A 13,169-nucleotide genomic window follows, 5' to 3' on the forward strand; every position below is an offset into this window, starting at 1 on the left:
AAAGTTCTGTGGTGATGTATACAGACAGCCCTCACAGGTCATCTGTAACGGAAAAACCCCACCTCCCCTCCCCTCAGCCAGTAGCACTAGCAGTAAGAACAGAAGTTCTCTTGATGTCACCCTTCCCATACTTCCAGAGATGGTCCCAGTGGGGAAATCTTTCATGCTGTCAGTATAGGTGGCAGGAACTAGCATAGCACCCAACTGCAGGTGCATTGAAAGTAAGAAATAGGAAAGCTCTGGGGTTTATTTGTAATGCAAGGAGTCAGAGGATTGATGGATAAGTCAGGAAAGCTGTGATTTGGTGGCTGAGTGTGGGGCAGGATGGGAGGAGAGATTCTCAGACTTCTGTCTTGGGTACTAAGTGTTAATACACAGCAGAATATAATGTATGTAATGTGAATGGCAGTAATGTGAAATAGGGCTGGAAAAGTATGTTGGAGCCAGTTTATATCTCCAGCCTCAAATGTCAGGTTGAGTTTGTATTTTATCCTAGAGATAGTAGAGAGCAATTGAGTGGTTCTGAGGAGGGAACTAAATAGTACTTCTTAGAAAAATATTTCAGCAACTTTGTGGAAGATGAATTGGAGAGGGGAGAGGCTAGAAACAGGGAAAGTGATTGAGAAACTTTTATAATGGTCATGGGAAGGAATGAGGAGGACTTGAACTAAGGTGGCAACTGTGTGAATGAAGAGAGAAAATGGGGGAAGTGTAGAGGAAGACTTGACAAGATTTGACACCGGATTGACTGCAGGGAGCAAGGGAGAAAGAAGAGTCAGTAGTGACCCTAATGTTGCAAAACATGTGGATTAGAAAGATGTTGGTGTCCTCAAGAGAATGAGGGAAATTTGGAGAAGGGGCAGGTTTATGTAGGAAGTTACTGAGTTCCTTTTTTGGACATATGTGTTTATAAGGTTTTAGGATTTAAGGTTTTTCAAGAATTTTCAGTCCTTCTGGCCACTTCATGAATAAACCATCACGTATTATGGACAGACAGGTACATTGCCCTTTATCCACTTAAGAGTGTAGCCTACCCCATCAGTAGGTGGTAAGCATGTATGTCTCACAATTCCACAGATGTCATACATGACCCAAAGTTTAGGTGAGATCAGGTCATGTTTGGTTGTGTGTTTTTTGTCCTTCACTCTTTTTTTTAATCAATCAATTAGTTAATTTACTATTAGTTTACAATACTCAGTTCCACAATTCCTTGAAGTTCAAATTTTTCCCCCTCCCTTACTTCCCTCCCCCCCCACACACACACCATGGCAGCATGCAATCATATATAGGATCTACATATTAAACATTAGTCAGGTTGTAAAGAAGCATTATAACCAATGGGATGAACAATGAATGAGAAAGAGGAAACAAAACAAGAAAAAGAGAGAGAGAACAAGTAGTTTGCTTCAATCAGCATTCAGACTCTGCATCTCTTTCTCTGGATGTGGATATCTCTGTCTATCATGAGTCTTTTGGAGTTGTCTTATAACCCTGCATTGCTGAGAGGATCCCAGTCTTATCAAAGTTAGTCATCACACATATGTTGTGTCTGTAATTGTGTATAGATTTCTCCTGGTTCTGCTCTTCTCACTCAACATCACTTTATATGAGTCTCTCCAGGTTATTATGAAGTCTGTCTGCTCCTCATTTCTTACAGCACAATAGTATTCCATTACATTCAGTATACCACAACTTGTTTAGCCATTCCCCATTTGATGGGCATCCCCTTGATTTCCAATTCTTTGCCAACACAAAAAGAGCTGCTATAAATATTTTTGCACATACGGGTCCTTTTCCCACTTCTATGATATTTTTGGGATACAATCCTAGAAGTGGTATTGCTGGGTCAAAGGGTATGCATTTATTTATACCCTTTGAGCATAGTTCCAGATTGCTTGCCAGAATGGTTGGATCAGTTCACAACTCCATCAACAATGCACTAGTGTTCTAATTTTTCTATATCCTCTCCAGCATTTATCATTTTCCTGTTTTGTCATCTTAGCCAATCTGACTGGTGAGATGTGGTACCTCAGAGTTGTTTGATTTGCTTTTCTCTAATCAATAGTGATTTAGAGCATTTTTTCCTATGCTTATAGGTATCTTTAATTTCTTCCTCTGAAAACTGCCTGTTCATATCCTTTGAGTACTTATCATTTGGGGAATGACTTGTATTCTTATAGATTTGACTCAAATCTCTGTATATTTTTAAAATGAGACCTTTATCAGAGACACTGGTTTTAATCAAAAGTAATCAAAATTATCCATTTTGCATTTCATAATGCTCTTTAACTCTTGTTTGCTCATAAAATCTTCCCTTCTGTAATGGGAATGTCAATTTAATGATCTTCCCTGCTACACCTTCTCCATAAATCTGACAAGTAAACTATTACTTACTCTCCCAGATTGCTTACATATCAGCCTTTATACCTAGATCATGCACCCATTTAGACTTGATTTTGGTATACGGTGTAAGATATTAGTCTATGCCCAGTTTCTGTCACACTATATTCCAGTTTTCCCAGTATTTTTTGTCAAATAGTGAGTTCTTATTCCAAAAACTGGGGTCTTTGGGTTTATCAAACAGTAGATTACTATAGTCATTGACTGCTGTGTCTTGTGTACCTGATCTGTTCCACTGATCCACTACTCTATTCCTTAGCCAGTACCAAGTAATTTTGATGACTGCTGCTTTATAACACAGATTAAAATCTGGTAGGCTAGGCCACCTTCCCTAGCATTTATTTTCATTAATTCCTTTGATATTCTGGACCTTTTGTTCTACCAAATGAATTTTGTTATTATTTTTTCTAGCTCTATAAAATAATTTTTTGGTAGATTGATTGGTATGGCACTAAATATGTAATTTAATTTAGGCAAAATTGTCATTTTTATTATGTTAGATCTACCTAGCCACAAGCAACTGATGTTTTTCCAATTAGTTAGGTCTGACTTTATTTATGTGAAAAGTGTTTTGTAGTTGTGTTCATATAGGTGCTGGGTTTGTTTTGGCAGGTAGATTCCCAAATATTTTATAATGTTTACAGTAACTTTAAATGAAATTTCTCTTTCTGTCTCTTGCTGTTGAATTTAGTTAGAAATATATAAGAATGCTGAGGATTTATGTGGGTTTATTTTATATCTTGCAGCTTGCCAAGTTCATTTCTTATCTCAAGTAGTTTTTTACTTGATACTCTAGGATTCTCTAAATATACCATCATAGTCTCTTCTTTGCCTAATTTGATTTCTTCAATTTCTTTTTCTTTTCTTATTGCTACTGCTAACATTTCTAGTACCAAACTGAATAAGCGTGATGATAGTGGATATCCTTGCTTCATCCCTGATCTTATTGGAAATGCTTCTAGCTTATCCACATTACATATAATACTTGCTGATGGTTTTAGATAGATGCTACTTATTATTTTAAAGAAGACTCCATTTATTTCTATACTTTCTAGTCTTTTAATAGGAATGGGTGTTGTATTTTGTCAAAAGCCTTTTCTGCATCTATTGAGATAATTATGTGGTTTCTGCTAGTTTTGTTGTTGATATGATCAATTATACTGATAGTTTTCCTAATATTGAACCATCCTTACATTCCTGGAATAAATCCTGCCTGATCAAAGTCTATTATTCTTGTGATAAGTTGCTGTAGTCTTTTTGCTAATGTTTTATTTAAAATGTTTGCATCTATATTCATGAGGGAAATTGGTCTACAATTTTCTTTCCCCATTTTGTCTCTTCCTGATTTAGGTTTCAGTACCATATATGGGTCATAAAAAGATTTTGGTAGGACTCCTCCAATTTTCCCAAATATTTTGTAGAGTATGGGAATCAATTGTTCTTTAAATGTTTGATAGAATTTGCTAGTAAATCCATCTGTCCCTGGAGATTTTTTCCTAGGGAGTTCACTGACTTGTTTGATTTCTTTTTTTGAGATGGGGTTATTTAAGTAATTTACTTCCTCTTCAGTTAATCTGGGCAACTTAAATTTTTGTAAATATTCATCCATTTTACTAAGATTGTCAAATTTATGTGTATACAGTTTGGCAAAATTATTCCTAATTACCGTTTTAATTTCCTCTTCATTGGAGGTAGATTCACCCTTTTCATTTTTGATACTCAATTTAGTTTTTATCTTTTTTTATCATATTAACTAAAGGTCTGTCAATTTTATTGGTTTTTTTTTTTCTTCAGAAAACCAGCTCTTAGTTTTATTTATTAAATTAGTAGTTTTCTTAATTTCTCCTTTGGTTTTCAGTATTTCTAATTTAGTATTTAATTGGGGATTTTAAATTTGGTTTTTTTTCTAGCTTTTTCAGTTGCATGCCCAATTTATTGGCCTCCATTGTCTCTATTTTTTTCATGTATGCATTCAGAGATATAAAACCTCCCCTAAGAGCTTCTTTTGCTGTATCCCACAAGTTTTGGTATGTTGTCTCATTATTGTCATTCTCTTGAATGAAGTTACTGATTGTTTCTATAATTTCTTGCTTGACTCCCTCATTCTTTAGGATCAAATTATTTAGTTTCCAATTAGATTTCAGTCTGTCTTTCCATGGCCCTTTATTACATATAATTTTTATTGCATCATGATCTGAGACAGTTGCATTCTGCCTTTCTGTACTGAATTGTGAGGTTTTTATGCCCTGGTACATGGTCAGGTTTTGCGTATGTGCCATGTACCACTGAGAAGAAGGTATATTCCTATTTATGCCCATTTAATTTTTTCCACAGGTCTGTCATATTTACGCTCTCTAAAATTCTATTCACCTCCTTAACTTCTTGTTTATTTTGAGATTAGATTTATCAAATTCAGAGAGGGGGAGATTGTAGTCCCCCACTAGTATAGTTTTGCTATCTGTTTCTTCCTCTAATTCCCTTAACTTCTCCTCTAGGAATATGAATGCTATACTGCCTGGTGCATATATGTTAAGTAATGATATTACTTCATTCTTGATGGTGCCATTTAGCAGGATATAGTTTCCTTCCTTATCTCTTTTAATTAAATCTATTTTTGCTTATGCTTTATTTGAGACAAGGATTTCTACCCCTGCTTTTTTTTTTTACTTTAGCTGAAGCATAATATATTCTACTCCAGCCTTTTACCTTTTACCCTGTTCATATCCCCCTGTTTCAAATGTGTTTCTTATAGACAGCATATTGTAGGTTATGGTTTTTAATCCATTCTGCTATGCACCTTCATTTTATGGGAGAGTTCATCCCATTCACATTCACAGTTATGTGAATCTGTGTCTTTCCTTCCATCCTTTTCCCTTCCCTGTTTATGCTTTTATTTCTCCCTTCCTAAAGAGATTTCCTTTTGATCACTGCCTCCCCTAGTATTCTGTCCCTATGCACTCCCTTCCCTTTATGTACCCTTCCACCTTACTACTTCTTCCCTCCCTTCTAACCACTGCCCCCCTTTTTTCCCCTTTCCCCTCCTACTGTCTATAGGTCACAGTAGATTTTTCTACTTAACAAAGTATATTTTTCCCTCCTTGAACCCAAACAGATGAGAGTAAATTTCATACAGTGCTCCTCTCCCTCCCTCCTTTCAGTCTAGTATAATGAATTTTTGTATCTTTCCTGTTAGAATCATAAACTTAACTGATTATGTTAAAACCCTCCTTGAACCAAAACCAATGAGAGTAAAGTTCAAATAATGTTCATCTCTCTCCCTTCTTTCCCTTTACTATAGTATATTTTTAAGCCTCTTTGTATGGCATAATTTACCCTTTTCTGCCTTCTCCTTTCCTTTTCTCCATCATAATCCCCTTGCACCACTTAGTAAGGTTTTTTTAATCATCAGATTAGTTGATTTATATCCACACCTTCCATCTATGTATATACCTTTTAAACGTCATGATAATTATACAATTCTCAATATTGACAGGTATCAGCTTCTCATATAGGGATGTAAACAGTTTGTTCTTATTGAATAACAAATTATGTGTGTTTCTTGTTTACCTTTTTATGTCTCTCTTAAGTCTTGCATTTGGAGATCAGATTTTCCATTGAGCTCTGGCTTTTTCATCAGGAAGTTCTGGAAGTCCTGTATTTCATTGAATAATCATCTCCTTGCCAGAAATATTATGCTCAGTTTTGCTGGATAGTTGATCCTTGGTTGCAGTCCAAGCTCTTTTGCCTTATGAAATACAATATTCCAATCCCTCTGATCTTTTAATGAAGAAGCTACTAGGTCCTGTGTGATCCTGACTGTAGTTCCACAATATTTGAATTGTTTCTTTCTGGCTGCTTATAGTATTTTCTTCTTGACCTTATAATACTGGAATTTGGCTACAATATTTCTTGGAGTTTTCAATATGGTATCTCTTTCAGAAGGTGTGCCATGAATTCTTTCAATAACTTTTACCCTCTAATTCTAGGACCTTAGGCAGTTTTCTTTGGTAATTTCTTGGAGGATGTTGTGGAGGCTACTTTTTTAATCATGTCTTTTGGGTAGACCAATAATTCTTAGATTGTTTCTCCTGGATCTGTTCTCCAGATCAGTTGTTTTTCCAATGAGATATTTTACATTTTTTTCTAATTTTTCAATCTTTATGTTTTGTTTGACTGATTCTTGATGCATCATAGAGTCTATTAGCTTTGACCTGACTGATTCTAATTTTTACTGAATTATTTTCTTCAGTTAGTTTTTGAAGTTCCTTTTCTATATTAATTTCATTTTTAGGGAGGTGTTTTCTCCAGTTAGATTTTGAACCTCCCATCCCTGTTCATGAATTTTACTTTTTAAGGATTTGTTTTCTTCAGTGAGATTTTTTTTTTCCATTTTGGCCAATTTAATTTTAAAAGAATTGGTCAATTTATCTTCTACCTCTTTTAAAATCTTTCTTGAACTCTTCCAAGAATGCTATTTGGGCTTAAGACCAATTTATATTTCCTTCTGTGGCCTCAGGTGTGGATATAGTCTTCTTTGTCAGTCAGTTAATTAACATTTGTTACCCTACTACTTTGTGCTGAAAGTGGTTGAGTTCTTGAAACTATTCCAAGTACTCTGAGTTTTCTTTTGGAACCCTAAAGTGATTGAGGGAAGGGAGCTACCAGGAGACATTCAATGTCACTAGGAAAAAGAAATGTAACAGCAAATAGGATACAAAACGGAGTTGGTTATGTTCTCCCCAAATCCACTTTCAGCGAGATAGCGGAGAAGTTCAGTCAGAAATATGCATGTAGATGTTGGGACTAGAGTTGATGAGAGTGCTTGTTGTTGTTCGGTTATGTCTAACTCTTCATGATTCTCTTGGGGATTTTCTTGGTAGAGATACTGGGCTGCTTTGTTGTTACCTTCTCGGGCTCATCTTACAGATGAGGCAAACAGGGTTAAGGGACTTAGCCAGAATCACATAACTAGTAAGTGCCTGCAGCGGGATATTAATAGAGGCCCTGCATATTTATCTGATGGGCACGGGCCCCAGGTGAATCACCAGGGATCTGGACCATGTGGGAAAGTCTAGGGGCTTTTTTCTTTTTGGGGTCCAGATCCCAAAAACATGGTCTTTTGCTTTTGGGGGTTCAGATCCCATTCCCATCATATCCACTGCACTACCTACCTTCCCATGAGAGTGATGATTAGGGTAGAACATATAGATTTGCCTGTCATCTACATAAAGATAATAACTGAACACAAAAGATCTAATACAATCACCAAGGAAAAACAGGTACAGAGAGAAGAGAAAGCCCAGAACAGAAACTTGAGTATAAGAAATAGATGAAACTTGAGCAAATGAGCCTGTGAAGAAACAACCAGACAGGTAGAGAGATAACCAGTATCACAGGTTCATAGACCGTATCACAACTTGCAGAGTAGTGAAGGAGGATAAAAACTGAGAGGAACGTGCTTTTTCTCCCTCCTTTATTCTTTCCTTTCTTTTCCCTTCTTTGTAGCTTGAGTTCTTGGCACTGCAATTCCACAGAATGCTACACAAAAGGAAGGCTTCACAGCAATTACAGTCAATTACAGCCAATCAATAAACATTAACTAACCATACTGTACAAAAGAGATTAAAGACTTTCCAAATATTAAGTATATTTTCCTACCACCACCCACACCTAACTTTTTTTTCTGTTGTTAAATATGGTTTGATTGAAAAACAAGTACTTCCTCACAGGATCAAAAGGAAAACTTCAAATGAAAATCTTACCAAAGTTGAAGGAGAACGTTGAGGCAACACAATTACATGAGAGCCCTGCTACAAAACACTGGTCTGTGTCAACTTATAAAATTGTATCTATTACTGTGACTACTGTTTGATTTCTATAGAATTGTTTCTTGGGGACTATGTGCTTTAAAGATGAACATTTAGCTGGTTCTGTGGCTTTTGACAAAACTTTAACAGTAACAGAAGTATTAACTTGTTATTTTTAATTTTCTTCTTACAGGGCAATTAAAGATATCTAGTGAAGGAAAGCTAAATTTAAACACACAAAACAATTCTTCATCTTCAACCTCAATTAAGCAAATAATGTTTTCCTAGTCACCTACTATACTTTAGGTTTTAGAGATGCAGAAATAACTACAGTATCATTCTCAAGGTGCATATAAAGCATTGGGAGCTGGAGTAGAACTACAAAAAAATAGATGATAAAACAGAATGACTGAAAGAGTATGGGGGAAGGGAAGAGGGTTTGAGAAAGTAAGAGAGCAGTTACTTTCACTTGGGAGGAGGATGGCCTTGTAGAGATGGGTGGAGGAGGTGGCATCTGATTTGCACCTTGAAGGAAGGGAAAGACTTTAACAAACAGAAGAAAGAAGACTCCATTCCAAGCTTGGTTGATAGAATGAGCAGAGGGGTCAGAGTGAAAATAGAAGATTAAGAATTATCCAGTTTCTTTAGAACACGGGGCACATTACAAGAAATAATTTGAGGATGTTGGACAAATAATGTTTTGATATGCTTTCTTTCCAAAAACTATAATTACAACCTGACATTATCAGATAATGAATTTTTCAAGACATATTTTAATTTTTAATTAAAGGTAAATGATGAATCATTTCTATTGAATAGGTCTAATATTGTTTGTATATTTATAGAACTTGTCCTGGTTTGCTTCCTGCCTTTTTATAAGGCTGTTTTTGTTTTACCTGTTGTGAATATTGTAATAGGAAAACCTAGGAATCCCCAAATAAGAAAGTCTGCTAGCTTACAGATTTTAATATTTGTTTATAAATTTAAAAAAAAAGTGTTTGTTTCTTAGTATGCAATTGAATGTTGCACACCAAAAAAAACTACAAAAAAGTCACACTAATGAAGACTCCAAGAGCAAGAACAGTCTTGCACAGAAGGTATGTATCCTTATTTCATGGAATATTAGAGGTAAAAGGGCCCTTAGAGACTATGACAAGGGTCGGGAATCTGCAGCCTCGAGGCCACATATGGCCCCATTGGCTGAATCCAAACTTCATAGAACAATAGTTTGGATTTACTTGAGGACCTTGAGGGCTGCGTGTATAATAATGCAGCTTGGTGTCAGATAGGTGGCATGGTGTGCCGAGCTTAAATTCAGGAAGACCTGATTTCAAATCCAGCCTCAAATACTTCCTAGCTGTGTGAGCCTGGCAAGTCACTTAACTTCTGTCTGCATCAATTTCCTCAACTGTAAAATAATAATAGCCCCTACTTCTCAGGGTTTGTTGTTAGGATCAAATAAGACAATATCTACAAAGTGATTAACACAGTTCCAGGTACATATTAGATGCTTAATAAATGCTTATTCCCTTCCCCTTTCCTCATTGATAATGCGAAGTTAAGGACTGTGTCTGGAGTCAAACCAGTCAGTATGTTTCAGAATAGGATTTGAAGAAAGATTTTTCTGACTCCAAGATCAACATCATATCCACTCTACTATATTACTTCTGTATACAGAAATTTTGGGATACATATTTATGTCTTAAAATATTTGATACATTTCATTTGATTCTTAATGTAGTATTATATACATTTAAAAATTTGTGATATCTAAATTCTGTTCAAATAAATTTTGGTAAAAACTTTTTACGTCTATTTTAGTAAGAATTGTGTAGTACTATAGTTTAAAGTTACATTACTCACAGAACCTCAGAATTTTAGAGTTGGAAGGGACCTTAGAGGCCACATAATCCAACTCAAATCACAACTTCCCCCTATTCTTTTAATAATACACCCAGCAAATGATCATCCAGACTGTTTAAAGACCTCTAAGAAGAAACTCACTGCCTTTTAAGCCAGTCCATTCCACTTTGGAAAACTCTAAATATATATATTTTTAATTTTAATACATTAAGCCCACATATGCCTCTTTTCAACTTCCTTTCTTTGCTCCTGGTTTGGCCCTCAGTTGCTGATCAGTACAAGTGACAATCCTTTAGATACTTAAAGACAACTATTACAGCTCTCCTGAGTCTTCTTTTTTTCCAGTCCCCACTTCCTTGAACTGATCTTCATATGACATGGACTTCGCCATCCTGGAAACCCTCCTCTAGACAATCTCCAGTTTGTCTCTGTCTCTGTCTCTCTCTCTCTCTGTCTCTGTCTCTCTCTCTCTCTCTCTGTCTCTGTCTCTCTCTCTCTCTCTCTCTCTCTCTCTCTCTCTCTCTCTCTCTCTCTCTCTCTTTTGTTTTTTGGAGGGCAATTGGGGTTAAATGACTTGCCCAAGGTCACATGGCTAATTTTTTTGTGTCAAGTGTCTGAGGTCAGATTTGAACTCAGGTCCTCCTGACTCCAGGGCTAGTGCTCTATTCACTGCGCCACCTAGCTGCCCCCATCAGTATCCTTCTTAAATTGTGACAGCAGATGTGCTCAATGTCTGGAAGCTGTGCTTTTTTTTTTTAACATGGTCTTTCAGTGAATTAGTATTTTAGATTGCCACATCATATCACTGACTCATATTAAGTTTCTAGTTCATTAAAACCTCCAGGTCTTTTCCAGACAAACTGTTCTCCAATCATGCTCTCAACATTTTGTAATTGCAACAATGATATTTTGAACCCAAGTATGAGATTTCACAATGTTTTCTTATTAGATTTTGTCTTAATAGATTCATGGTAGTGATCTTTTGTCAGGGTCTTTTTTGATTCTGACTTTATAATCTAATGGATTAGTTATCCCACCCAGTTTTTTGTCTTCTGCAAATTTGGTGAGCAGATCATAATTCCTCTGGCAATGATAAAGTTATCCAAGTCATTGATAAAAATGTTAAGTGGCACTGAGCCATGCTGATTTCCCTGGCACATTATAGACAACCTACTAAAGGGGTATGGAACCATAAAGCTACTCTTTGAGTTCGGTCATTTAGCCGGTTTCTAATCCAAACAGTTGTATTCAGTCAATAAACAAGAATCTATTAAGCACTTATTAAGCAGGTTTTGTTCTAAGTACTAGGGATAAAAATATAATCAATCAATCACGATAAAAAGTTCATTAAGCTCCTACTATGTAGGAGACAGCCCCTATCCTCAAGGAGTTTATAGTCTAATAGAGGAGAAACCATGCATACAAATCTATACTAAGCAAACCAAGGATGTAATTCATTTGGGTCTATTGTACCCTGAATTCATCAAGACCAATTAGGTGCTTTTGTTTCACTCTATTTGTCCTGGGTTTCTACTCCCTGTTAGTTATTTTTGTTCTGTCCTTTCCAATGCAGATGTCATTCTTCTTGGCAGAAAAAGCAGAGTAAGAAATGCCTTCTCCCTGCTGTCAGTGATCATCTCAAATCTTCCTCTTTCCACCTCCCCATCACCCATGTAGTACCATCTTCAAACAATTGCTATTTTTCTCCTCATGGGAATTGTTTCTTGGTGTCTCAAATGTTTTTCTTCTTTATTGTAGCTACTTTCTGTGGCATCTACTTTAATAGATTTATATAGGCAGTTTTTTTCCTCATTCTTTTTAGTTTAAGGCACATTTGAGTAAAGGCATTAAAGTAGTTTAAGGAAAGTTAACACAATACATAGCTAACATATGTAGAACTTTGAAGTTTAAAAACATTTTACATACATTATTTCATTTAATCCTTACAACAGCCCTGTGAGACAAGTGCTGATATTATCCCTGTTTTACAAATGAGGAAACAGGCCCAGAGAGACTAAGTCAGTTGTCGAGGGCCACACATGTAAGTGCCTAAAGTCTTCCTGACTGCAAGTCTAGTACTGTCCATTAAGTCACATTACCTTCAATGACAGTTTATATGTAGCTTAGCTGTTATTAGAAATTACAATGGAAAATCCCATTGTTTATAGACTTTAGTGGGGAAAAATTAACCAGCTCTTTTTTGAATGAGTTACAGCTAATTCTGCATTTGAGAGGCATAGTGATATAGTGGTATAGTGAATAGAGTATGGAACTGTGAGTCGGGAAGACCTTTATTCAAATTCTGGCTTAGATACTTAGTAGTTGAGTAACTTTGAACAAGTTATATTTAGCTTCTCTTAGTCTCAGTTTCTTCTTTTTTTTTTTCTTTTTGGAGGGCAGTTGGTATTAAGTGACTTGCCCAAGGTCACACGGCTAGTTTTTGTGTTAAGTGTCTGAGGTCAAATTTGAACTCAGGTCCTCCTGACTCCAGGGCCAGTGCTCTATTCACTGTGCCATCTAGCTGCCCCTGAGTTTCTTCATTTTTCATCCTCATAAAGATACAATAATGGCTCTTACCTTTCAAAGTTATCATGAAGTTCATAAGAGAAAATGTATGTCAAAAACTTCACAAACATGAAAGCCTTAATGTGAGTTACTATTTGTGCTCTTATATAAATGAGGAATTGATTCTTGCTGACATGCTATGTTGAATAAAGTTGCTTTTGTTGGCTTTCATTCTTAGAACAAACACTGAATAATTTTAGTTGACAATATCTTTTGTATCTTTAATTCTTATTCCATGTAGGAAGCAATGACTGATGATGATCTCCAAGGAGAAAGTAATCCAAATAACACTCAAATAAGTTCAGGTAAGTTTGATTCCATATATGTATGTGTTTTCTTTAAAAATATTTTATTGATTTTTTGGTACTTTGCTGTCACTTTTCAGTACCACCCCATTTCCCTGTCCCCCCCCAAATGGGACCCTCTCTTGTAACAAAGAGTTACTTAGAACAGACTGATATATTGACCATACAAGGCACCCAAAAAGTCTTCATAGAGTTTTAAGATTAAAAATTTTGGGACACATATGTGACA

The 13,169-nt window shown here is 35.9% G+C and overlaps 1 protein-coding gene across 1 annotated transcript in view; it reads left to right on the forward strand.

Moving 5' to 3' along the window:
- MEIKIN (meiotic kinetochore factor) overlaps nt 1-13,169 on the forward strand; it is a 133,688-nt gene that overhangs the window by 31,960 nt on the left and 88,559 nt on the right. The window contains exons 2-4 of the mRNA XM_069091671.1: nt 8,130-8,223; nt 9,217-9,304; nt 12,877-12,940. Coding sequence (XP_068947772.1) covers nt 8,130-8,223; nt 9,217-9,304; nt 12,877-12,940 — 246 coding nt within the window. The remainder of the gene's footprint in view (nt 1-8,129; nt 8,224-9,216; nt 9,305-12,876; nt 12,941-13,169) is intronic.

The sequence above is a fragment of the Petaurus breviceps genome, unplaced genomic scaffold, assembly GCF_028583685.1.
Source record: "Petaurus breviceps papuanus isolate PSGF00001 unplaced genomic scaffold, PetGlider_PUasm1.0 189, whole genome shotgun sequence".
Taxonomy (NCBI): Eukaryota; Metazoa; Chordata; class Mammalia; order Diprotodontia; family Petauridae; genus Petaurus; species Petaurus breviceps.